The sequence below is a fragment of the Callithrix jacchus genome, chromosome 2, assembly GCF_049354715.1.
Source record: "Callithrix jacchus isolate 240 chromosome 2, calJac240_pri, whole genome shotgun sequence".
In the NCBI taxonomy this organism is placed as follows: Eukaryota; Metazoa; Chordata; class Mammalia; order Primates; family Cebidae; genus Callithrix; species Callithrix jacchus.
Genome location: NC_133503.1, coordinates 70,475,721 through 70,502,546, shown reverse-complemented (window position 1 = coordinate 70,502,546; position 26,826 = coordinate 70,475,721). Strand labels below are relative to the sequence as shown.

Genomic DNA, 26,826 nt, shown 5'->3' with positions numbered 1-26,826 from the left:
AAAAAGAGGGAAAAAGGAATATTACTTCATTCCTAAAATGGGTTTCAATAATGGCCGATCAATATTTTGAGTGTTTAAAGTGGTTAATGCATATTTTATGTGTTTAAAATGGAGACCTCTATTGTGTTTATTTGTTCTGGCTCTGAGTTCAAGTCCTGGATATCGTTATCAATTTGTTGTCTCGTTGAATCTAAATCTCATTATGTGTCTTATGTATCTGGGTGTTAAGATCTCTTATTGTTACATTAATCCTTTTACCCCTGCATCCTTGTAGCTTTGAAATCTATTTTATTAAGTGTGAGAATTGCAACTCCTGCTTTTTATTTATTTATTTTTGCTCTCCATTTGGTTGGTGAGTTTTTTTCCATCCCCTTGTTTTGAGTCTTTGTATATCTTTAGATATATTGTTAGATTTTGTGGATAATGTATATTTTGTGTGTTTAAAATGGAGAGCTCTATTGAGTTTATTTGTTCTGGATCTTAGTTCCAGTCCCGGATATCGTTATCAATTTTCTGTCTCGTTGAATCTAAATCTCATTATGGGTCTTATGTATCTGGGTGTTAAGATCTCTTATTATTACATTAATCCTTTTACCCTTGTATCCTTGTAGCTTTGAAATCTATTTTGTCAAATGTGAAAATTGCAACTCCTGCTTTTTATTTATTTATTTTTGCTCTCCATTTGGTTGGTACGTTTTTTTTTTTTTCCAACCCTTTATTTTGAGTCTGTGTATATCTTTGGATATACCGTTAGATTTTGTCTGTATCTTTTGATTGGGAGATTTGGTCGATTTAAATTTAGGGTTGCTGCCATTTGATATTAACTGGCTATTTTGTCCTTTCGTTGATAAAAAATCTTCTTTATGTTAATGCTCTTTACTTTTTGGTGTATTTTTAGAAAGGGTCATACTGGTTGTTCCTTTCTGTGTATAATGCTTCTTTTAGAAGTTCTTGTAAAGCAGGCCTGGTGGTAATAAAATCTCTAAGTACTTGCTTGTTCCTAAAAGATTTTATTTTTCCTTCAAATGTAAAGCTTAAATTGGCAGGATATGAAATTCTGGGCTGAAAGTTCTGTTGATTAAGTATATTGAATATTGGCCCCCACTCTCTTCTAGCTTGTAGGGTTTCCGTTGAGAGATCTGCTGTAAGCCTAATAGGCTTACCTTTATGGGTAACTTGATCTTTCTCTCTGGCTGCCCTTAATATTTTCTCCTTCGTTTCGATCTTGGTGAATCTAACGATTATGTGCCTTGGGGTTGGTCTTCTTGAGGAATATCTTTGTGGTGTTCTCTGTATTGCCTGGGGTTGAATAGTGTCCTGCTTTGCTAAATTAGGAAAATTTTCCTGGATAATGTCCTGGAGAGTATTTTCCAGCTTGACTTCATTCTCTCCGTCACTTTCAGGTACACCAATCAAGCATATATTAGGTCTTTTCACATAGTCCCATATTGCTTGGAGACTTTGCTCATTCCTTTTTATCCTTTTTTTCTCTATTCTTGTCTTGTTGTTTTGTTTCATTAAGTTGGTCTTTGACCTCTGATACCCTTTCTTCTGCTCGATCCATTTGGCTGTTTAAGCTTGTACATATTTCACTAAGTTCTCGTGTTGTATTTTTCAACTCCATAAGTTCATTTGTATTCCTCTCTATATTGTCTATTCTTTTCAGCATTTCATCTAACCTTTTTTCCAAGTTCTTAGTTTCTTTACTTTGGGTTAGAACAAGTTCCTTTAACTCCCAGAAGTTTCTTATCATCCACCTTTTAAAGCCTACTTCAGATAATGGAACACAGTCCTTTTCCATCAGGGCTTGTTCCGTTACTGATGAGTTCTTTTCCATCATGGCTTGTTCGGTTGCTGATGAGTCCTTTTCCAACAGGGCTTGTTCCGTTGCTGATGGGTTCTGATTTTGAGTATACTCGGCCTTCTTAGGCTGTTTTTTTCCCTTCATTGTAGATGAACCGCCTTTCTAATTAGGTTTCTGAGTCAACGTCCGACTTATTGATTCCCGGTGCTGGGATCCGAGCAACCCACTGTGGCAGCCTAAATAGCAGCGATAAGACTGATGGTGCTCTTCTGCCCGGGAATCTCTGGTCTGGCTTCCCTCTTGAGTCCGCAACAAGCGGCTCTGACTTCCCGGAGCTCCAAACTCCGGTCAGTAGGGGAAGCGGTCCCGTTGGCTCTGCGTGAAGAGCTGCTGCGCCGAGACGCCGGCAAAACCACTGCGGCGGCCACAAGAGTCGCGCTGGCGACCTGTGGGGCTCCTCCACTGGGAATCGGCTAATCGGTGAGTGACGAAAATTCGTCTAAAGATGTGGCGTCGTCTCGTTCTCTGAGCTTTCACTGGGAGCTACAATCCTGAGCTGTTAGTGGTCGGCCATCTTGGATCGATCTCTTCTAATTTTTATATTTATTTCTTTTTTGCTCCTCTATTACTCCATTACAGCTCCTTGTTTATTAAATAGGTATTTTCTAGTGCACAACTCTGATTCCCTTGTTTCTTTTATTATATTTTTTGAATTATTTTCTTAGTGGTTTTTGTGAGGATTACAATTAACACCTTAATTTAAAATAATTGAGTTTGGATTAATAATAATTTTTATTTTTTGAGACAGGGTCTCGTTCTGTCACCTAGGCTGGAGTGCAGTGGTGTGATCATGGCTCACTGCAGCCTTGACTTCCTGGGCTTAAACCATCCTCCCACTTCAGCCTCCCCGGCAGCTGGGATGACAGGTGTGAGCCAATGTGTACAACTTTTTTTTTTTTTAAATGCAGATGATGTCTCTTTATGTTGCCCAGGCTGGTCTTGAACTCCTGGGCTCAACCAATCCTCCCACCTCAGCCTCCCAAAATGTTGATATTACAGGAGGGAGCCGTTGCTCCTGGCCTAGCAACTCAGTTTCAATGGTACACAAATATACATACAATTGTATGCAAATATACTCTAATATAGTTCTGTTCCCTATCCTGCCCTTTGTACTATCATTGCCACAAAATTACTACTCTATACACTAAAATCCCATCAACACAGGTTTATCATTATTGTTTTATGGGATTGTCATTTCAATCAGAATAAAGAAAAGAATTACAAATAAAAGCACACATATACTATCATTTATATTTACCTATGTAGTTACCTTCACTGGCACTCTATTTCTTTGTGTGAATTTAAATTATCATCTAATAGTCTTTCATTTCAGACTGAAGGACTTTCTTTACGATTTCTTGTAGGGGAGGGTCTGATAGTGATAAATTCTCTCCATTTATTTAGGAATGACTTAATTTCTTCTTCTGCTCTTTTTTTTTTGAGACAGAATCTCGCTTGGTCACCCAGGCTTGAGTGCAGTGGTGGCCCCAACCTCCTGGGCTCAAGTGATCCTCCTATCTCAGCCTCCCAAATGCAGGCATGTGCCACCATACCCAGCTAATTAAAAAAATTTTTGTTATAGAGATGGGGCCTTGCTATGTTGTTCAGGCTGGTCTTGATTTCCTGGGCTCAAGTGATCCTCCCTCTTCAGCCTCCCAAAGAGCTAGGATTACAGGAGTGAGCCACCTTGCCTGGTTACTCTCCTTAAATTTTCAAAGATAGTTTTGCCAGGTATAGATTTCTTTGTTGATAATTGTTTTTCCTTTTGTTACTTACTGAATATGTCATCTCACACTGCCTTTTGGCTTTTATGGTTTCTGGTGAGAAACCAGCTATTAATATTATTAAGCAATCCTTTTCTGTGATATGCCATTTCTCTCATGATGCTTTAAAGATTTTTTTTTTTGAGACAGTTTCACTATGCTGTCCAGGCTGGAGTGCAGTGGCATGATCTTGGCTCACTGTAACCTCCGTCTCCCAGGTTAAAGCAATTCTTGTGCCTCAGCCTCCCGAGTAGCTGAGACTATAGACATGTGCCACCAAACCTGGATTAATTTTTTTTTTTTTTTTTTTAAGTAGAGACAGGGTTTTACCATGTTGGCCAGGCTGGAACTCCTGACCTCATGTGATTCTCTGGCCTTGGCCTCCCGAAGTACTGGGTTTGCAGGCAGGAGCCACTGTGCCCAGCCAAGATTCACTTTTTTTTTGGCTTTTAGCAATGTGACTATGATATGCTTAGGTATATATTTCTTTGTATTTATTATCCTTGGAGTCTGTTGAGCTTCTTAGATGTGTAGATTAATGGTTTTCTTTAAAATTAAGAAGATTTGGCCGTTTGTCTTTCTTTTTTTTTTGAGGTGGAGTTTCGCTCTTGTTGCCCAGGCAGGAGTACAATGGCACGATCTTGGCTCACTGCAATCTCCACCTCCTGGGTTGAAGCATTTCTCCTGCCTCAGCCTTCCGAGTAGCTGGGATTACAGGCATGTGCCACCACATCCAGCTAATTTTGTATTTTTAGTAGAGACAGGGTTTCTCCATGTTGGTCAGGCTGGTCTCAAACTCTCAACCTCAGGTGATCTGCCCACCTCATCCTCCCAAAGTGCTGGGATTATAGGCATGCACCCGGCCTGATCATTGTTTTTTTCAAATATTCCTTTGTTTCTTTCTCACTCTTCTCTCCTTCTGGGACCACCATTACGTGTATGTTGGGACAGTGGATAGTGTCTTTGAGGCTCTGTTCATTTTCCTTCATTCTTTTTTCCTTCTGTTTCTTAGGTTGGATGGTAGCAATTGACCTATTTGCAAGTTTGCTGATTCTTTCTTCTGTCAGCCCACATCTACTGTTGAAGCCCTCTACTGACGTTTCATTTCAATTATGGTACTTTGCACCTCCCAAGTTTTTATTTGGTTCTTTAAAAAATACTTTTTATCAGTTTACTGATAAACTCCAAGAACATGATTCTCATGCTTTCCTTTATTTCTTCAAACACGGTTTCCTTTAGTTTTTTGAACATATTTATAATAACCAATACTACATCTCTGTCTAGTAATTACATCTGGGATTCCTCAGGGACAGTTTCTATTGACTGCACTGGTTCCTTTTTTATTGCCATAATTTCCTGTCTTTTAATTTTTTGTTAAAAGTTGGACATTTAAACTAATCTAATGTGGCTACTCTGGAAATCAGACCTCTCTTCTCCCTTCTAGGATTTGCCGTTGTTGCTCTTTGTTGAGGGCCTTTCCTGAACTAATTCTTTAAAGTGTTTATTTTTTGTCATTTGCAGCTCCTGAATTCTCTGCTTGTTTAGCTTAGTGGTCAGCTTAGACAGAGATTTCCTTTAATGTCTTGATCCAACGTCTCCCACTCTGCTGGTGGGCCCTTTGTGTGTGCTGGAACGCACCTTCAACGTTCTACCAGGCTATAGCTCTGCCTCTGTCTTCATTTCCTGTTTGAACAATCTCAAGGTCAACAAGAGGTGAGAGACTAGGGCTCTAAGAGAGGTTCTTCCTGGACATGTACATAGCCCTGCACATGCATGTGCCTTCTAGATACCGAAGAATAAGCTGGAGCTTTTCAAAGCTCCTTTGAACATCTCGTTCCCTATATTTTTATTGTAAGTTTTCAAGTCATCCACTGGTGTCATCACCTCAAGCAGCTTCAATGTGAACGATTGCTGCTGATTATTTTTGTGAAGTACCCTGGGGACAGGCCTCTTCCTTCTGAGCAAGCTGTGCATCAGATCACCAAAAGACAAGCCTTGGGTATGGTGCTTTTCCATGGAGCTGCCAGACAAGTTCAAATAGTGACAATTCTCAGGGGATGAGCATTTGCAAGCTTCATTCTGTTATGAATGAACTGCCTTAAAGAAGACTGCAGTTCTTTAAGTCTCCAGTGGCTGCTAGTTTTCACAAACAAGTACTGTGGTTGTGACATTGCTGGGTTTTTTTTGTTGTTGTTTGTTTGTTTGTTTTTCAGATAGAGTCTGCTGGAGTGCAGTGGCGTGTTCTCAGCTCACTGCAACCTCTGCCTCCTGGGTTCAAGCGATTCATGTGCCTCAACCTTTGAGTTGGGGCACTCAAGTTGCTGGGACTACAGGTGTGCACCACCACACCTGGCTAATTTTTGTATTTTCAGTAGAGATGGGGTTTCACCATGTTGGCTAGGCTGGTCTCAAACTCCTGGCCTCAAGCAATCCACCCGCCTCAGCCTCCCAAAGTGCTGGGATTATAGGTGTGCACTATGCTTGGTTTTTAAGGCTACCATGGAGCTTGAGAGAGAAGAAAATTAAAATGCTACAAATCTTACAGTTCTTATTAACAGCAAGATTCGGCTATTTTCTGAATAAACATTTCTTGGATTGTTACAAAACTTTTGTTCATTTCCAGACTTCTGAAAAGGTCAGTCTTCCCCATTGTTTTTGCTCCCTTATGGAGATCTTCGGAGGTCCTCAGCCCACCATTCCAGAAGTGCTTCTTCCACTGGATTTTCAGAAAAAATTTCTTGGGGTCAGGGCAGATAAGACTCTAGCACTGAACCTGTTGATCCAAGGCTAGCAGCGGTGGAGATCTGGTGAGTGCTTCCATTTGTCTCTGTAGGTTTGTGTAGGCATTGGCCAAGCAGTCTCCTAACTGTTCTTCATTTGTCTGCAAGGACCTCTTTCTTTCTCTCTCCTCTCCTCCTTCCTGTCAGTAAGCATTTATGGACCATCTCCTGAGTGGGGGCCCAGCCCAACCCCTGCCCTGAGGAGCCCGTGCTTTGGTGGAGAAGCAGGACAAGTCTGAAGACCAGGCCAACACCCCAGTGTGGGAAGCGCTGAGATGGAGGGAGTTATCTAGGGTTGCCAGAGCAGGGAAGGGTGATGGACACTCTTGGGGAAAGGAGAGTCTGGGAGGAGAGAGGATCCTGCCCAAGGCCCTTAGAAAGAAAGAGGACCCCAGAGCACAGGCGCAGTTCTGAGATTCTCCAGCTAAGAAACCATCCAGGGGAAGGTGAGAAATCCATTCCATTTTGAATAGAGACACAGAAACGCTGCAGGACTGTGGATCTCCTACTGGGAGCTAGGAAGGCTCCTGCCCTGAGGCAGGCAGGATCACCCTACCTGCAGGTCTGCAGCGGCCTCAGGAAGGCACCGCAGCCAGGTACTGCCCCACCTAGCAAAAAGAGCCTTTCTCTGGCAGGTACGGTGGCTTATGCCTACACTCCCAACACTTTGGGAGGCCAAGGCAGGCAGATCACTTGAGGCCAGGAGTTCGAGACCAGCCTGGCCAACATGGTGAAATCTTGTCTCTACTAAAAATACAAAAATTAGCCGAGCGTGGTGATGTGTGCCTGTAATCCAGCTACTCAGGTGGCTGAGACAAGTGAATTGCTTGAATCTGAGGTGCAGAGGCTGCTGTGAGCTGAGATTGTGCTGCTGCACTCCAGCGTGAGTGACAGAGCAACTCTGTCAAAAAAAAAAAAAAAAAGAGCCTTTCTCCCAGGGACACCGGAAAAAGGCCGCTTTATACAGAGGAAGGCAGGAAATCCAGGATGTGCATATGTGTGTAACTATCTAGAAACAAATACCAGGCACAGCCAAGGCCAATCAGGGAGGCACATCTGCTCTATGCAGCTCACTCTGTTTTTGGACAGGCAGAATATAGGGACACCACACTGGAAAAACAATGAGGGGGAGAGATCCTACCCTCTCCTTGCTGAGCAGCTGCCTCAGGCAAGGTGCTGCACCCCTTGGAGCCTCAGTTTCCTCATCAGCAAGTGGGTATAATAACGTCTTCTTATCTTGCAGCGCTCTGAGGATCATATGAGATAAAGGACTTGAAAGCGCCCAGCACAGGGTCAGGGGCCCAGTGAGTCTGTGTTTCCTTGACTTTGAGGTTGTTGTAAACATGAGTCATGTTTTAAATGGATTTCGGAGTAAGCTGAATAGTATTATACTTTGTCCTAAAAACTGACTCTGTATTTATTTGGTGTGGGAAGGGGCGGGACCTGGCGTGAGCAGGGGAAGGATCGAGGATACAGTTCCTTCCAAAAAGCATGTCAGGAACTTATAATAAAAGGCAATAAAACCTTTAACGAGGGTAGAAAATAAGAACTGAGTAATGAAGCGTGTATTTGGCAGAGTATGGGGTGATTACACACAGAAGCCAGGCTAAAGGAAGCTCAACCCTTTGAACTCAAACGGGCTTCAGCTTCCAGAAGTCAAGGCAAAAAGAGACATGAAGGGTGCTTCCTGTCGGTGAGTGCTGAGGAGTTTATCTGGAGGGCCTCTGCATAAGGAACGCGACACTGCAAACCCAGCAGAACAAGGAGGCAGAAAGCCTGTGCCCAGCTCCAGGGAGAAGAGTCTGAGGCCTGGAGCAAACCTGTCCCTGCCTCCCCTTGGGCCCAGTTGGCCTGGGGTCCTCTTGGTGGTGGACTGGCCCAGCTTCGTCACCTTGTCCACCTTGTGAAGTTGTTTAGGGGCTGGGCACTCATTCTTTCCCTATCCCCTGCATTTACAGGCCTGGGGGCTGCTTGTGCTGAATGTGGGGTGATACCTCTCAGCCAAAACAGTTAGAGGATTTTTGGAGAAGATGATTGAGTGAGGCTTGAAGGACAAAGGGTAATAATCTCGGGTGAGTCCAGGTAGAGGACCCCTTCTGGGTGCGGGAGGACATGAGTAATGGCTCAGAAGCTGGAGGGCCCTGGACATCCATGGTGAGGCTGGAGGTGGGGGCATGGCGTGGGGGGTGGTAAGAGCTGTAGGAGGCTGTGGTGGTGAGAACAGAGAAGAGGACCCGGGTCCGAGATGTACGGAGGAGGAGGCTCAAGGGGACTTGGCGTGGGCAGGGGAGGGATGGAGGATGCAGCCAGGTGTCTACACAGGGAAGCAGGTGGCTAGATGCCTCCTCCCTACAATGGGGAGGCCTAGGGGAGAAGGCTGGGGGAGATGCTGGCTTCAGCAGGGCAGTGTCCAAACTCTGGGACCCAGAGGAGAGGATGTAGCTGGAGGCAGGGAGAGGACCTGGTCAGTGTCACAGGCATGGGAGACTGTGGGGGGACAGGAGAAGAGAGAGGAAGGGAGGGGAGAGGAGGGAGGGGAGGGGAGGGAGCCAAGGGAGATTCATTCACAGGGCAGGTTGGAGGAAGTGGCTAAGGGTAGGGGTCAAGAAAGAGAAAGACAGCAAAGCATCCGGTGTGGCCATCAGAGGTCAGCGTGACTTTCAAGACGATGTCAGAGGGGCTTAGGGAAGAGTCCCTGGGCAAAGGGGGCAAACTACTGGGGGCTGGGCAGGGGGAGTTCTGGGTGAAAGAGAGCAGGAAGGAAGGGCAGTGAGTACAGGTGCCTCTGAGGGCTGCAGGGAAGGGAGGTGGAGGAGTCTCTTCCTGGTGGCTCTGCTAAGGAAGGACAGGCCACATCTTGGGAGGGATGAAACCCACAGGGGAATCGCGTCGTGTTGAAGACCCATGGGGGAAGCCATGGCTGGCAGAGTCATCACCTTCTGCCTCAGAGAGAGGGGGCTGCTTTGGGGTGGGAGACTAGTGGCCAAAGCGTTCAAGGACAACAATGAGATTCAGGGGATGGCTGGGGGCAGAGGGAAAAGTACTGGAACTCCGAATGCCAACAAGCCAGGGAAAGGCAGTCCTGGGTGCTGTGACCTCCGGAAACAGCAGCTGGGCTTGGAAAGGGGAGGAGCACCTGCCCAGGGCCAAGGCCTCACTCAGGGTTGGGAGCAGGTGGTCAGGCCCTGCAGCTGGAGCCTCGGCTCAGGAGCTGAGAAAATCTGGGACTCACCAGGGTCGCCTCTTCTCCCAGGCTTGCCACGCCGTCCAGGGGGCCCTAGGCAGGAAAACAAGGACGCATTCATTGAGAAGGGAAGCCAGCGGGCTTGGCTTCGTGGGGCATGCCCAGCTCACCCAGTCCGCCCACCCATCCGCCTGCAACAGCTTTCTGGCAGTGTCCTGCCTGAGGGGGTCTGCGGCTGTGGAGGGGAGATGCGTGGGGAGAAACCCCCTCCTTCTGCCACTGCCTCGCCCGTTCTGCCAACCCCCATCCCCAGGTGACCGCATCCCTCATGTCCCACACACTCATTCTATTATTCAGTCATCAGTTCACTTAGTCATTCCTAAGCCCTCCTGCAATCACAGAGAAACTTCGGACTTAGGAGGAAAGTAAGGGTAGGGTTACCATAGGAAAGCCCTGACAAATGCTTCTTAATATTCGCTCCAGTAAATCAACAAAGCCAGCAAAACAAAGAGGCCGTTCCAGCTGCGCAGTGCCGAAATTCGGTCAGGACAGGCACTGCGCTATCGGGCTGCAGACCTCTGCCACTCCCAGGGGCCTCCAGCTCCTCCTTCCCCAGAGCCAGGAGCTGTTCAGCCACCTGCTGGGCTTCCTTTCCACATCTGTCCTCCATCTGCGCACTGTAAGCCCTTCTGAATTTACCGTGCAGAGCCCCCACCTCCGCCCTAGCCCTCCGCCCATGTCAGACCCTGAGACCAGAGTGACCTCAATGCTGAAGGAGATGCCTCGGCTCTGGCTGTGGGAGCAGAGGTCCGAGGCCTCCCTCTCCCTCCCCTCACTTCTGGCACTCACTGCAATCCTTCCTGGAACCTCTTCTCGCCCCGTTTCAGTGAGGTTGGATACAGGTACAAGATTCCAATCTGTAAATGGCATCTGATACATCTCGCTCACCCACTGCATGCCAGGCTCTGGGCTGGGCCTGGAGGTGACAGTGGGACAGGTTGTGACCCTAAGATAAAGTGCTGCCCTTTCCTGCAAAAGTCAACCTCAAACCCCCTCAAGAGTTGTCAGAACGACCACGAAGATGCAGGAGGCTGGCCCCAATCGCATCTGTGGCAGGACGGTTCATGGAAAAATGAGTGTGGGCGTCCATGTGTATCTGTGTGAGTGTGTCTGTCTGTGTCTCTATGTATGCATGTCTGTGTGCGTGTCTGTCTCTGTGTGTGTGTCTGTGTGTGCATGTGTGTGTCTCTGTGTTTGTGTCTTGTGTGTGCATGTGTGTCTGTATCTGTGTGTGTGTACGTCTTTGTGTTTGTGTGTCTGTGTCATGTGTGCGTGTGTCTCTGCGTTTCTGTGTCTGTGTCTTGTGTGTATCTGTTTTTGTGTGTCTGTGTTTGTGTGTGTGTCTTGTATGTGCATGTGTCTGTGTTTCTGCATGTCTGTGTTTGTGTGTCTGTCTTGTGTGTGTGTGTCTCTGTTTGTGTGTGCTGTGTCTTGTGTGTGCATGTGTGTGTGTGTACATGTGTCTCTTTTCCTACTCCCCAGTTTTTGGCTGGTGGTCATGCTCATTTGTACCCCCCTGCCCAGGAATTGAAACAGGGCAGAAAAGCAGAAGCAGTGCAGGATCGGGGGTGCTTCCCGACTTTTGACTTTTGTTAAGGGAAGGGGAGGAGGAAGGGCCAGCCTCTGAGAACAGCGAGAGAGGAGAGATCCCTTCCGGTGGAGAGGGCCGCTCAGTACTACGCTAGACGCCAAAAGCTTTGCAGGCCCAGGGGTGAAGCGAGAATGAATTTCTTGCCAGCCTCATGGACTGGGGACTTGAGGTCAGGATGGTTAAACAAAATTTAAAAATGAAAAACATGTTACTTCTTGCTCTCCTGAGTTGTAAGGGCAAAAACCAATGCCAGTGACGTAGGCCTTGGTTTTCTCCCATCCTGGACACGAACCTTGAGTTTGGGGTTTGTGTTGGAGTTGCCAGGGGCTGTGTTGACTTGGCGAGGCCAGGATTCTGGGACCCCCAGAACAGATAAGAGTTCCTCAGACTGCGTGGGTTACAGCTTACGAGCCACCTCCAGGACCTCGGCTTTCGGCCAAGGCCTGCGACACGCACACTGCACGGCCAGTTACCTTCCTATTTCCACGTGCTTGTCCCACCAGCATCTCAGACCCGTTGTGGCCAAAAGACCTGCCTTGATCTCCCCCCAGTGCCCTGCACGGGGCTGGCAGTGCTGGGAACCTCTGGAGCCAGTCACACGAGATGACCCAGCCCTGGTTATTAACTAAGCCCCAGGTCTGGGGGGCAGTCAGCACTCGGGTCGCCTTTCCTTCCCTTGGAGCCTGTTTTCAACGAGAGTGAAGTATGGGAACGGGAACCCCTGACACACTTGGCACTGCACTCCTCTCCTCTGGCTGTAGGAGGAATAGGAGGAAGGCCCAGGGGCCACCCACAAAGCTTTGGGACTCCTGCCAGGCCTCAGGTCGTGCTGGGCTCAGCGAAGCCGCTGGCCCCGGGCAGAGTGTGGGGCATGGCAGGAAAGGGGCTGTGAGTGGTGGAAGAAGCCAGACTCTGCTAGACCTGAAGCAAATGCAGCACTGTGCTTTACTGATGGGCATTGCTGGGTATAACTAGGAAGTTCTCTGCCTGGGTAACTGAAGCCAGATGAGGACATTTGCCTGCGCTGGGGAGGCTGAACTAATGGATTTGTCTGGTGGCTCTCCTGGGTGGCATGGTTAGGCAGAGGCAGATGGGGAGGGATGCCAGCAGGGTGGGCAGCTGCTGAGGCAGGACTGGGGTGTTGCTGAGCACGCAGGGCCTGTGAACTGCAGGCCAGGCAGGCTGGATGTGACCCCGACTGAAAGGGCCCACGTGGAGGGAGAGAATAAAGCTGCTGTGCGCACTCCTCAGGGCTGATCCTAACCAGGCACAGGGCTAGGGGTGCCGTGTGACCAACGTGCAGATGGACAACCGGCCTACCCTTTATTCTGAGCTCTGTATCTGAATGTCCAACTCCACGGGGAGGCATCACTTCCAAACGCGAACTTGCCTCCCAGCTTCCTCCGCACCCCCTGCCTCCCTTGCTACCTACGTGCAGGTCCCAGCAGCACCCAAGCAGCCAAGCCAGAGACCGCCAGGCATCACCCTGTCCCAGGCCCCAGCCTGGACCCCTTCCTTTTCGGCATCAGGCAAACGCTGCCCCCGCACCCTGTTCCCCGCTCTGCCACTCGCCCTTTTTGCTGTGCTTGATGCTGCCTCCTGCAGTATGCACTCTGCATCTCAGGCAGCTCTGTGTCCCCAACTCCCACCGCAGGACAGGACCAAGTGACTGTGTTCAGGGGAGGAAGGTGGGAGGGAGGGAGTGGAGAGGCAGGGAGGCCTCAGGTCTCCTCATTGCTCCTGGCATTCTCCTGAAAAGACTGCAAGTCCAGCAAGCCCCAGAGCTTAGGAGAGACACAGGGCCACATGGTGTGATGTTCAGGGGCCAGTGAGACAGGGAGTGCCTTCCACCCTTCCTCCTGACAGCGAGAAGACAGGTGGTGAAGCCCTGAAAGAGGGCAAGTGTGCTGGAGCTGGCTCCATTCTAAGTGTGGGCTCCTATTCCGCTGCTTTCACTAACAGGGAGGCCAGGTGCGCTTGGGGACTGGATTGTAGGAGCCACAGGACGGGGAGGTGAGATGGATGGCCCTTCCTGAGTCTCAACAACCCTCAGGTGCTGAGAGCCTGCCACAGGCAGCCACCTGCGTTCAGCATCTACTGGGTGCCAGGCCAGCTACTCACGCAGCAAGCACGAACTTGGGATCTTTTCCTCCAGGTCTCCCTGTGTCCACCCAGCAGGCTCACCTTCTGCCTCGCCAGTCCTCTGAAGAAGTTGCTAGTGCTCCCTGTACAGAGGAGAACACTGGGGCTAAGCCAGGTGAAGGGACCTGCCTAAGGCTGTGTTACCAGAGCCTCCTGGAGCCCTTCATAGTCTGTGGCTCCTAAGTGTAAGGACAGTTGTGCCCTGCATGTTGGCCACAGGGCAGGTGGCCTTCAGGGAGGCTATTCCCTTGGGCTTGTGGCCCCTTTGCTGGGGCTGGCTGTGCCCCAGGGTATCTGGGCCTATCGTGGACCAGATTGCCCCAGCCCCTGGGAGAGTAGAGCCAGCTTGGCTACAGCTAAGACCTGGCTCCTACAAGCAAAAGCAGGCCTCTGGTCAGGCGGTTGGCCCCAGAGTTTTCTCTCATTTTTTTTTTTTCTTCCTTTCTACAAGTAGAAGAACCTCTCTTGCTGCTGCCTGAGACTCAGACACTCAGGAAGGCACTGAGAGTCTGTCCTGAAGGATCTGCTCCTATGACGAGGGGGAAACTGAGGCTACAAGGGATAGGGCAGGTCTTGCCCAAGGATGCTCCTGGAAAAACTGTCCCAGATGGAGGGTCTAGTGCTAAGGACCATCTTGGGCTGGATGAAGGCCATCATCCCCCAGTCTGCATGGGACCCACATAGCTCTGAGCGAGGGGCTGGCTGCTGGGGAGTGATGGTATGTTACAGTGGGTGCCACCATAGTGGCATCTGCAATGCTTCCTTTCAGAGGTTGTGGCGAGGGTTGTGGGTGTGCAAGAGCAGGAGGGAAGGACGTGGCTGGTAGGGGAGCTGTGTCTTCTGAGCAACTTACTCAACCTCACTGAACCTTAGGGTTTCCAACCCGGGGGGATAGAGGTTTGAAGGTGGTGGCAACTAGACCTGTCTTGCAGAATCATTAACCAGATGAGCTGGCAGCAGACACACCAGCCTGGGGTACAAAAGGGGTGCTTATTTGGGAACCCAAGAAATAACCAGATGCAGGGCCCTCTGGGCCATTATAATGTGGGGCTTTAATATGAGTGGGTTCTTTTCTTTGTGTGTGTAAGCTGGAGTCTCACTCTGTTGCCCAGGCTGTAGAGTGGCATGATCACAGCTCACTACAGCTTCAAACTTCTGGGCTCAAGCGATCATCCCGCCTCGGCCTCCCAAAGTGTTGGGGTTATAGGCCTGAGCCACTGACTGCATAACTGGTTCTTATGAGTCCCCAGGTAGATGAAGCTGGAGACACAGTGACTCCACCTCGGCAATGCTGCAGGCAGGTTCGAGGTCCAGAGGCCGACAGAGCCCTTGACTGCACCTTGAGCCAAGTGCAAGGGCAGCCCCATGGAAAGCCGGGAGCTCTTTCATGTCCATAGTCACTGCCTGTCCGTGAACCTGGGCATGTGAATGCAGAGGCTGAGCAATCTGGGAATGAGGCTCTCAATGAAATTTCGGGGTGCCAGGCCTAGCATGGGTCAGCAAGGCTCCAGCTTATCGCCAAATGACTCTAGACATCTGAGAGCAGCAGCAGCATAGTAAACAACTCCAGGGAGGCCCACAGCTTTCTCAGCACTGTTCAAGCCCAGACAAAATGGAACCATTTCTAACTCATAAAAAAATCTCACCTCTGGTTGGGGTGGAGAACTCATGCCATTGATCGGCTCCAAAGGGGGGCCTTGAACCCCCCAACAGGCTTCCTTTGAGGCCTGAGCAGCAAGGATTTGGCTGTCTAAGTGGTTCCCCCAGCTCAGCCCTCCAGGCACCCGCTCTGGGAGGATGTCCCTTCCAGCAACGCCTGTCTTACCTCAGTCCCTTCATTAGCCTGCAGCTGCCCCACCTCAGCCACACGGGGACAGCCTGCCCCGGCCTCTCCCTCTCACCCTACTGGCCTGGCTGCTTCCTGTAGGTGCCTGACTAGTCGCTTTGCCCTCAGCCCCAACCCTGGTCCTCCCTTCTGCCAGCCCCTGAGGACAGGGAGTTCATGCAGTTTCTCTAATTGAATCCATGCAACAGTCTGTAAAGTGCTTTCATTTCTCCCTACTCTTTTCTTCCTACAGATTAGGGGAACTGAGGCTCAGAGAAATCAAGAATGACTACTAGGTGCGACAGCCAAAAGGTGGAAGCAACTCAGGCATCCACGGACAGAACGAGTAAACAAAACACGTCCCACTGATACAGCAGGATGCGAGTCAGCTCGAGGGAGGAAGGCGTTCCTGGTGCAGGCTGCAGCATACGCGGATCTGGAGCACGTTATGCAGCGTGCAGTAAGCCAGACACAGAAAGATAAATACGGTTTATCTTTATCTTCCACTTCTGGAGGCTCCTGCTGTCGTCGTCAGGTTCATAGAGGCAGGAGGTGGAATGGTGGGCGCCATTGGTGGGCTGGGCTGGGGGAAGCGAGACTGGGAAGTCAGTCAGTTTAGGGGGCCCAGAGTCTCTCTTCTGCAATGTGAAAAAGTTCTGGAGAGGGATGGTGGTGGCGATGTTTGCATGACAATAAAACACACTTAATGCTGCTCAACTGTGCCCTGAAGAATGGTTAAGATGGGGGATTTTATGGTATGTGTATGTTATCGCAATTAAAGAAAACAAAACCCCAGGGGTCTCAGCTACTCCTGCTCGAGGCTGTGAGCCCGATGGGCCTGATGCAGACCGTGGGGATGCTGCTGGCAGCCATGCAGACGGCCTTAGCAAAGTGTCTGTGTGAGGAGCCTGGCAATGTGGAGTCACAAAGGGTGGCATCCCCCAAGGTCACACAGTGGGGAAATGGCAGAACTGGGATTGGAACCCCAGTCTGCGTGACTTCGGGGTCTGTCCCCTGAACATCTGTGTGTGATTTCCACTGTGACCAAGGCCAAGTTCTTCTCATCCCCCACCATGTGTTCAGTGTCCCTTCAGACCTGGTCCTTCTCAACACCACTGAAAGCCCCTTTATATGACCCTCTTCCCAGAACTTCGGGAGAGAGTGGGGTGAGATGTCCCGAATCCCCCCAGACCTTCAGTCTGGAGCTCTCTGAGGCTGCCAGGGCTCCAGGGCCATCAGGGATGCACCTTGAGTACAGAAAGCAGGCAAGGTCCCTGGATATGAGCTTCCAAGACCAGATCATTCAAACATCGCCTCAGACGATTTCGTTTGTTTTCCAAGTCTCAGACCAACCTCAGAGCTGAAAACTGCTCAGACAAGGGAGTGTTTTCCCTGCACATTTCCAGCTTGGCCTCACAAAGCCCTCTGCCCCTTGGAGGAGTGAAGGAGTAGGTGTGTCCCAGTGGGTGTTTCTCTCCCCTGGTGGGTCTGGGGACCCTAGTGCTTCTGGAGGGGACACTGTGACCCAGAGAGGCTGGCCAGCTTGCTGCAGGCACTGTGGTCCTCCAGGAATTAAAATCATGGCCTCTTGAGAAACAAATACAGTTCATTCTGAAGCTGCTTATGTCCCCACAGAGTCATCTTCCACCATCCATCATCCTGAACCGGGATCTGCACGGGCTGGGTCCTGCTGCTTATCGGCCGGTCCTGCAGCAGTCTGGAAAGCCCACACCACAAGCTGCCAGGGTTTTAAGGCATCACCATGGTCTTGGTCAGGTTTGTTTGGAGCAAGGGCTATTGTCCAGACTGGTGACAGACCCCGACCAACCCAGTGACCAGAACCTGGCAAGTTGGTACCATTTGGTGGATGAATGAAAAGGGCCTTGTCAGGAGGGGCTGAGGCGGCAGGTGGCCTCAATCTCACATTTATGGAGGCCTCAACTGTGGACATTCATGTGCTCTCCAAAGGAGCTGACAGCACCAGATACCAGACAGCCACAGCGACCCCTGGCAGCGTTTAATAAAAGCAAAGACCTTCTGCACCATTTATGGAGAGTCAGCTTTATGCACCAATCTCAAATCTATGGTATCAACTCATATATTCCTGACATCAAACCCATGAGGAAGGCAGTTATTGTTCTCTCCATTTTATAGACAAAGAAACTGAGGCACAGGGAAGGTAATGGGCTTTCTGAAACCATATGCTGGTAGCAGGTAGAGCCATGCAGTTTAGATTGAGAGCCAGTCCTTAAACACTGGCTGGCTCTCTCTGATTAAAGATGATACTTATTAAAGGAGGGTGATTAAATAGTCCACGGTTTTCAGAACCTCTTCTTGGCATTTGTTAACTTATTTATTATTTGAAATGCCGAGAACCTCACAAAATAGAAGCTGCCCAGGATGGCTCTCGGAAGTCCCTGAATTAAATGTCTAAATACAAGGCCAATGTGGTCGGCAGCCCTGGAGACCTGGGATGACTCCAGCCCCCTTTTGGCATAGCACGCCCTCCTCAAGCCATCCAAAATGCCTGCAGCTTTAAGTAAGCTTTTCTGATGGGATTAGGGAGTCCAGACCCATGATGCATCCCGGTGGCACACCAGCTGTGCCGCGACTGGACCACATGTGTCCTTTGGAGCCCCAAGAGCATCTCCCCAAGGGCTCGGGCTGGAGAGCTCGGCAAGGGGGTGCCCGGCAGGCTGGGGAGGGTAGGACCTGCTCACGTGCTGAGCCCCGCGGGCCATGTTCTGGGGGCTTTTACCATCTCTTCAGTCCTCTGAGTAATTCTGAGATGTACAAGACTGGCCCCATTTACAGATTAAAAAACCAAGGCCCACAGGCGAGGTGACCATCCGAGGCTCAGAGCTGGTCAGGCCAGGGCGTTTGCCTGCACCAATGATGCCCTCCTAAATTCCTCCTTTTCAGGGAAATGACACTGGTTTTGGCACCAGAGCTAAACATGGAATGTCCTACCCCAAGGGTGCAACAAGAAGGACGGGAAGGGGCGGGGCATGGGAAGGAGACAAGGGCCAGTCACAGTCTCTGGATCAGACTGGCAGGGCCCCTGTAAGTGCCTCCAGTCAAGGGGCTGAGGGTGTCCAGGGAGGCAGAGCATGAGCATTTTCTAGTAGAAGCACTGCCTTTTGAAAGCCCCCAGCACTCAGTGCCTTCCAGCAGAGACTTAAAAGGAGAGGCGCTGCTTGGGAGCCCTTTCAATTGGCAGATATAAGGCACACGAGTGCCATGATGGGGGTCCAAGCCACAGGCCATTTCTCAGGCCTGGCAGAGCCCCTCCCCAGCACCTTCAGCCCGGGCAGCCAAAGGGAGGACTGAGCAAAACAGACGGGAAGAGGGAAAAGACCACAACCCTTCCTGCCCACGGGGGTCGGGGTCACGGGAACATCTCTGAAGGGCTGGACAGGAAGAAGAGAGGTGGGGGGACCCCAGAAAGGGGCTCTCAAGGGTGGAGGTCAGGTGAACCCGAATATTTAAAGAGCCTGTACCCAGGCGAAGGGAGGGGCTGGCTACAAATAAGCATGTTGCCGATGTTGGCAGCGGGACTGCTGGTACCTGCACAGGCGGCAGGTACAGCCACAGTGCAGGCTGTGTGGGTGCTGGATGGCCAGCGGTGGGTGGGGGGCTGGGGACATGGCTCTTGCTATATGGCCTGATGGCTGGTGATCTGTGCTAGTGCAAGTGAGCTTCACCCTAGAGTTTGTCATCTCCCGGGATCTTGTTTCCTGTTGGAAACATGCTCCGGAGAGGTGCATGTAAATCAGCACACCCCAAAGATCACAAATTCCTCAACTCTCCATTCACCCCAAGCCTTAATCACTGACACATGTACTCCTCTGAGCTTAACGAAGGCCAGGATTTATTGCTTTCAGAGAATGAAAAACTCTATTTTTTTTTTTAAACTTAAAAGGTCACTCGTGTGAGCTTTGATTTTCATGAGAATTCCTTGTAACCTGCCTGCTAAAAGCCCCACCCTGCCTTACTCAGAGCTTCTAAGTGGGCAGGTGAGGCCTGGAGCACGGCCGGCGGGGGTGGGCATGGCCTTTGGCAGGCACTTGCTGGCCATGCAGCATGTGCCGCCCACTCCCAGCAGAGGTGACCCTTGCGGGCCCTGGACTGGCAACTCTCAGGGTCCTGGAACTGTGCGCCAGCGCACGGGAAGGGCACAGAGGCCCAACACGGCCCAGTTTTAACTTCTGCATCCCTTGGAGCTTGAGTGGGCACCAGGGTGACCGAATGTCATGGTTTGCTAGGGACTGAGGGGTTTCCTTGTCTCTTAGAGCTGAAATTAGGTCAGTCTCAGGAAAACTGGAACTGCGGTCACCCGGAGGGCATCTGTGAGAAAGATGGCCTCCCTCCAATCTCCCCACTGCTTCCCTGCACCCAGCCGCATGCCACTCCTTCACTCCTCAGGCCTACCGGGCTGGCCCTGCCTCGGGGCCTCTGCACCAGCTTCCCTCTGCCCGGGGCTTTCCTCTGCACATGCCTGCATGGCTGAATGCTTGCCACCCACTCGGGATGCCTTCCCTGACCACCCAGTCTCAATTCTGCCTCAGGCATTCTTTGTCACATTTTCCTATTTTCTTCCAACCACTTATTTCTATGAAAATTACCTAGCTTATTTTATGTGCTTTTCGGAGTTTATGGTTTCTCTCTTCTTGCTGGAATGCCAGCTTCCTGAGGGAAGGGCTCCTGTATGCTGGCTCATGGCTCAGGCAGCCCCTGGGTGGGGCCATTAGTGGGACCCAAGGCACTGGGTCCCCAGGTCAGGGTGATGGTCGGCCTTGCTGGTGCAGAGTCGCCTGAATCGAGAAGAAGTGGGCACTGATGAGGCCCCTATGGTCCTGGGCAGTGTATAGCCAGATTGTACACAGGCAGACACAGCCTTGCGTCCTCTCGCCTCATTCTCAGAGCAGGCCCCACATGGCCCCACGCCTGGCCCCTCTGCTGCCCAGCTCTGCAGGATGCTGAGGCCTGACGAAGCCACACCAGCGGTGCAGCCTGCAGACCACAGTTGCAGAGGAGCCTGAGGCTGAGAGGAAAGATTGGGGGGCCAGAGGAGCTGCTCCCAGATCCTGGCCTATGAGGCTACAAGCCCTACCCCGTTCTCATGCAACCTTGACTTGCACCCCAGGGGCCTTAGGGTGATTCACAACTTGTTTCTGACCCCCAGGGCCAGGGCTGAGGCCCGGCTTCCACTAAAAAGTTTCAGCTGTTGGGCCGGGTCTGATTTGCCTGGCCCTTGCCTGCAGAGGGTAGTTCCCCGGTGTCTCACACCCTTCATTCCCTCTAAAGACACAGCTGCCCATTCTGCATGGCTGTGGGGCCCTTGCATGGGCCCAGAGCTGGATCCTGCCTCCTGCACACTCGAGTGCGGGGTTGTGGGCAGGCTGTGTGCTCAGCCATCGGCAGTTCTTTGTCCTTGCCCTGAGAGGGCAGCCACGGTGCGTCCAGCTGTGCTTTAGGCAGCAGGGTTTTAAAAACAGCTTTATTAAGACATGATTCACATACCATACAGTTCACCCAGTGGTATTTGGTAGATTACACTGTACTTGTAAATTTCTAAACTCTTCTGTAAGAACTGTGGTAGAACACATAAAATAAAAGTTTCCATCTTAACCATTCTTTTTTTTTTTTTTTTTTTTTAGATGAGTCTTACTCTGTCACCAGGCTGGAGTGCAGTGGCACAATCTCAGCTCACTGCAACCTCCGCTTCCCGGACTCAAGTGATTCTCCTGCCTCAGTCTCCTGAATAGCGTGGATTACAGGTGTGTGCCACCATGCTCAGCTAAGTTTTGTATTTTTAGTAGGGCTGGGGTTTCATCATGTTGGCCAGGCTGGTCTGGAACGCTTGAACTCCTGATCTGCCTGCATCAGCCTCCCAAAGTGCTGGGATTACAGGCATGAGCCACGGCACCTGGCCCTTAACCATTCTCAAGTGTGTAGTTCAGTAGCGTCAAGCATATTCACATCATTGTGCAGCCATCAGCACCATCCCTCTCCAGAACTCCTCATCTTGCAAAACTGAAACTCTCTATTAAACACTACCTCCCTAACCCCTCTCCCCTGGCTATAGCAACCACATCCTATTTTCTGCCCCTATAAATCTGATTACTCTGGGTATCTCATATAAGTGGAGCTCAGCAGTATTTGTCCCGTGACTGTCTTATTTCCCTGAGCATGGTGTCCCTCAAGGTCCATCTGTGCTGTAACCTGTGACAATGACAGGGCCACCTTCCTTTTTGAGGCTGAGTCATACTCTATTGCATGGATAGACTATGTTTTGTTATTATATAATTTTTAAAAATAGTGGTAAAAATATATATAACATAAAATTTGCCATTTTAACCATTTTTTAGTGCCCAGTCCGGTAGCATTAAAAACATACACCAGCCGGGTGTGGTGGCTCACGCCAGTAATCCCTGCACTTTGAGAGGCTGAGGCGACCGATCACTTGAGGTCAGGAGTTCGAGACCAGGCTGGCCAACATGGTAAAACCCCGTCTCTAATAAAAATACAAATATTAGTCAGGTGTGGTGCATGTGCCTGTAGTCCCAGCTACCTGAGAAGCTGAGACAGGAGAATTGCTTGAACTTGGAAGGCGGAGGTTGTAACACTGCACTCCAGCCTGCTGGGCAACAGAGTGAGACTCCATCTCAAAAATAACAAAAATAGAACAACAAGTAAAAGTGTAGCGGTCACCACTCTCTACTTCCCTAAGTTTCTCATCACCCAAAACAGACCCTGCTATTAATGTATCTATTAGACAATAACTCCCCACCCCTAGTACCTGGTAACATCTAATCTGTCTCCTGTCCATGAATCTGCCTATTCTAGACATCCTGATATTGCACAGAGGTGAGATCCTGCAGTAATTACCTTTCCAACTGGCTTCTTTCTCTAAGCACACCACCTTCAGGGTTCTCTCTGCTGCAGCATGTGCCTGCCACAGCAGGCACCCCATTCCTTTTCATGGCTGAGTAGTATTCTGTTGCCTGGGTAGGCTATATTTTGCTCATCCATTCTTCTGGTGGTGGACACTTGTTCTCTCTCCACCTTTTGCTAATGTTGCCATGAACACTGGTGGACAAGTATCTGAGCCTCTGCTTTCAGCTCTTTGGGGTATATATCTAGGAAAGGAATTGCTGGGCCATGTGGTAAGCTATGCTTAGCAGGGCAGCACTTTTTATTTCTAGGAGAAAAGAGGCTTTTCCTGTGCCTGGGCTCTCTCTTATCCCTTGGGTAAAGCTGACCCTCCTTCCCTCCCTCTGTCTCTATTTCTGGGATCAGGGACCCTGCCCAGCAGGGCCATTCTCTCAGAGCTGCTATGCATGGGCATAAAATTCAAAAGATCATCTTCTTTTCTTTTTTTAGACAGAGTCTCACTCTGTCACCCAGGCTGCAGTGCAGTGGTACGATCTTGGCTCACTGCAACCTCCACCTCTTAGGTTCAAATGATTCTTGTGCCTCACCCTCCCAAGTAGCTGGGATTACAGGTGTGCACCACCATGCCCAACTATTTTTTTGCATTTCAGTAGAGATGTGGTTTCGCCATGTTGGCAAGGCTAGTCTCGAACTCCTGGCCTCAAACGATCCACCTGCCTTGGTCTCCCAAAGTGCTGGTGGCACGAGCCACCACTGCATGTGGCCTCAAAAGATCATTTTCATCTACTCCCTTGTGAACAAGAGAGACAGAATTCCTACTGTCCCAAAGGAGAAAGATCCAGATTTGTGTACTGCTTTTCTGAGTGTGGCTCAGAACAAGCTGGTTCCTGCCTCAGGGCTGCCAAACTGAGGTCCTGACCCCTCCCCAGGTCTGAGATAACCTTAGACATTGAACTTCTCATATCTCTGTTTCCTCTGCCTCAAAAATGGGCATTTTAACCCAATCCCAGGGCCTGTCACTCATGTGGTCATTTTAGTGACACCCACGGGAGGCCCTGCAGGCGCTAGGGACCGGGAGTTGGGTCAGCCTTGTCCCCGGTCTCCAAGGGCAGCAATGCTCCCCACACAGGCACAAACCACAATACAGCATTGGGAGGCAGGCTGGGGACAGGTGATAGCTCAATTCTCTACCTATTAAACACTATCTCCCTATCCTCTCTCTCCCTGGCTGCACCCCCAGTGGCTCCACTCGAGGACATACTGTCCCTCGAAGCTCTGGGGTGCTCATGCCCTTGCTGAACTCCTCTCCACCTAGAGGGCATCTAGAGGGCCCTTCCTGATGCCTGGAAACTGGCCTCTTCTGGAGGGAGGCTAAGCAGGATGGGGTGGAGGATGTGGAGAGGCGTTGTAGGAGTAGGGAGGCCCAACTGGGCAGGGCCTGGATCTGGGGCAGTAGAAGGAGCTCCTGAGCCTGAGGGTGAGGGCAGGCCAGCTGTGTGTGGACATCAGGGTCACCTAGACCCAAATAATCCCCACCAGGCTCTGTGGTTCTAGAGGGCAGGACTCTTGCTGGCCTGTCTCTGGGGCTTGGCAAACAGTGGATGCATGGGGAATGTCCATGGTCCTGAGCTCTTGCCCTTCCCAGACCTATTTCATTTCCCACAAAAGGACCTGTGGTAACTGATCTCCCTGCTCTGATCCCCAGTCCCCAAGACCCCTGCTCTGTGTGGACCCTGGGGACTGCGTGGGGCTGTTTCTCATCTATTCAGATGCTACAGTCTGGTTAGAGAATTATTGGTTTCCCCAGACACAAGCAGTCCTTCTCCTTTCCCCCCTAGGTCCTGTGCTGCTCTGAGTGGGGTTGGGCTAACCGCAGAAGGTCCTTCTTGGGCAGAGGCTGAGGGAGATCTGCTGGGAAGCTGGGAGCCCCCCTGCTGGGATCAGCAGCTCCATCCTGAAGGTCCCAGGTTCTGCATCCAGTGCAAGCCTGGGCTTCTGCACTACAGAGATGCCACCGACACGTTGGCCACTTCTAGAGCTCTCTGGAAAACCTTTCTCCCTGAAGCAAGGTGCTGGAATGCTGCAGGAAGCAGGGAGGGTGGCTCCCAGGTGTGGGCCTACAGTGAGCCATGAGCTGTGCTGGGCCTTCCCGATGTCTGCTCATCTAGTCCACACAGCCCTGCCAGGAGGTAGTGTCAACCCTCCTTTGCAGATGAAGGAAAAGAGGCTCACAGAGAAGTGATATGTCCCAAGTCACACAGCTGGGACAGCTGGTGTGTGGCAGAGCTGGGATGCAAACCCAGCTGTCTTAAGTTGCAAAGCACTTGCCTTTTCTTTTTTAAAGAAAAAGAAATGGGACTGCCCGCAGTCTCTCCATCTATTCAGATGCCATCTTCCAGACAGCGATCCCTGGGCAGCCCCAGACACAAGCAGCTCCTTTCCCTCTTGAGGTCCTATGCTGTGGGGGGTGTGGGTGGGCTGAGGCCCTTTGTGGGTGGGAGGGCTGGGGTTACTCTGGAAGGTGCAGGAAGTGCTTGGCCCCCCCCCCCCCCCCCAGTTTCAGATTTAGTTGGGCTGGAGAATTTGTGCTTTCAACAAGCTCCCAGGCTATGCTGCTGCTGGTCTGGTAAACACACTTTGAAAACCAATTGGCTTCTTTTTCTCTGTCTTTAAATATTATTTTCTCTTTCACAAAATATTTCAAGCCTCATGTACTTTTCACTGTGCCATGTTGTCTTTTATGTGCTCAGAATGCCTGGAGTCAAGTTGTGAGTCTGTAAAACCCAGGGACACCCATTCTGGATTCATCAAGCGCTGGCGATGATTTCTACTACGATCTCCACGACTGCTACTGTGGGATGCACTCATGGAACAGTGTCTGTTCTGAACATTGTCACGCAATTGCTCCACTACTTTTCACAGCCACCTCCCAGGCAGAAGCTACCACCATCTCACTCTACCAGGAGGGCGAGTCACTGGCCAGAGGCCCCCCCAACCCCCCGCCACACACTTGCAGCAAGGCTGGGGTTCAGCCCCTGGTGGTCTGTGCCAAAAGCATGCACCCAGCCTCAGAATTCGATGAGCTGGGACAGAAGTGCCTCACCTGTTCTAATGGAAATGGGTCAAATGGCCAGAACCGAGGTCCTCTTCCTGCCCTTTCTCTAACCAAGTTCCCAGGCTCTGTGAGCAGCATCACCACCTATCCAGGAGCTCAGTGGGGGATGCGGGTGGCCCCGTCACATCCACAGTTCTGCCTACCCCTCCAAATCTGAGTGGCAGCAAAGCTGAGGTTCTACATTGCTGTCTGCATGCTGCCCTGCAGGGCATTTTAGGCATACTGACCATGAACCTCACAAACACCTTGTGAAGCAAGTACTGTCACTGTTCCCAGCTTTACAGATGGGCTCTGCAGCACCAAGACGCTCAGTGACCTGCTCAAAGTCACGCAGTCAGGAAGAGAAAGAGCCAGATGCTGCCCCCCCCACCCCGCCAGGTCCAATACCAGTATCTTCCCAGGCTCCAGGCCCCGGGGTCGCTGTGTCCCTTCTGGCTGCCCGTTTCCTCTCTTGCCTCCTTCCTCTCAATCTCTACCCTTCAGTTAGGTCCATGCTTCTAGAGCACAGATCAGATCATGCCACTTCCCTTTAAAGGCATCTGCAGGTTCCCCACTGTCCTTGGGACGCAGCTCCCTGGCCAAGGCCCTTCCTGGCCAGCTTGGACTTCCCTCTCTGGCCTGCTCCGCCCAGCTCTACTTGCCCTCCATGAGTTACTCCTGGCCCAGCTTTTACCAGACCCCTGGCCTGGACATGCCATACCCCCTGAGCTGTGTTACGCAAGTCTCCAACATCCTTAATCCCATTTTTCTTTTTTGGCCAGAAAAACTCCTACTCATCCTACAATATGCAGCTAGGACATGGACTTATGTCTAGGCCTTCCCAGCTGCTCACTCTTAGGCCAGGGTATCTACTTGCTACAGTGCTTAGCACACTAGGATGGAGCCACCGGACCATCAGTCCCATTGCCAGACCATGAGCTCCACAAAGCAGGGCTCGTGTCAGCTTGGTCTAGGTCCTCTGAGGGGCCCAGGCCCAGGCAGAATCCCACTAAACTGGACCAAGGTGGACATTCACCAATGGCCATGCAAAGAGGCTCCCGGTTCCAGGGTGTCCACAGCAGCCTGTGCCTCGGTCTGATGTTTGCCATGCACTGGGGACGGACAGTGTGTGGAGAGCATCCTTTTTCCTTTTCACTGCTGTGCCTGCACTTGTGCCTGTCCCCTCTGTCTACTGGGGTGGGAAATGCCACTTTATGAACCCAGGGTAAGCTGCCATGGTCTTTCTAGCTGGGGCTGTTGGAAACCACTTGAGTGGATCTAGCCCCAATAAACTGCTCTTAACTACTCCCCAGGGAGTGCCCTAGACCCCCAGATAATTAGCTGCATGTGTGTGGGAGACAGGCCCATTTTTTTTCCCAAGGATTTATGAGCGGGGGAGTATCCCCATTGACCTCCATTTCAGGAAAGGCTTCTTTCTGGAACACTTGCCGAATACTCCGTCAACAGTGCAGCACATGTGCTCACAGCGAGCCTGCTTGACGTCCCCACGCCCAGCATATGTTTCTTGTCTCCTACGCGTTTTAGCACTGGCTCTGGGGAATGTGTGTATTTCTGAACGTCCCTAAACACAGCTCTGAGTGAAGCACTTATAATTTACCCTTCGTG

The 26,826-nt window shown here is 50.7% G+C and overlaps 1 protein-coding gene across 1 annotated transcript in view; it reads right to left on the bottom strand.

The window, feature by feature from the left end:
- Positions 1-26,826, bottom strand: part of COL23A1 (collagen type XXIII alpha 1 chain) — a 360,915-nt gene that overhangs the window by 80,996 nt on the left and 253,093 nt on the right. The window contains exon 3 of the mRNA XM_035290689.3: positions 9,640-9,684. Within this exon, the coding sequence (XP_035146580.1) occupies positions 9,640-9,684 (45 nt within the window). The remainder of the gene's footprint in view (positions 1-9,639; positions 9,685-26,826) is intronic.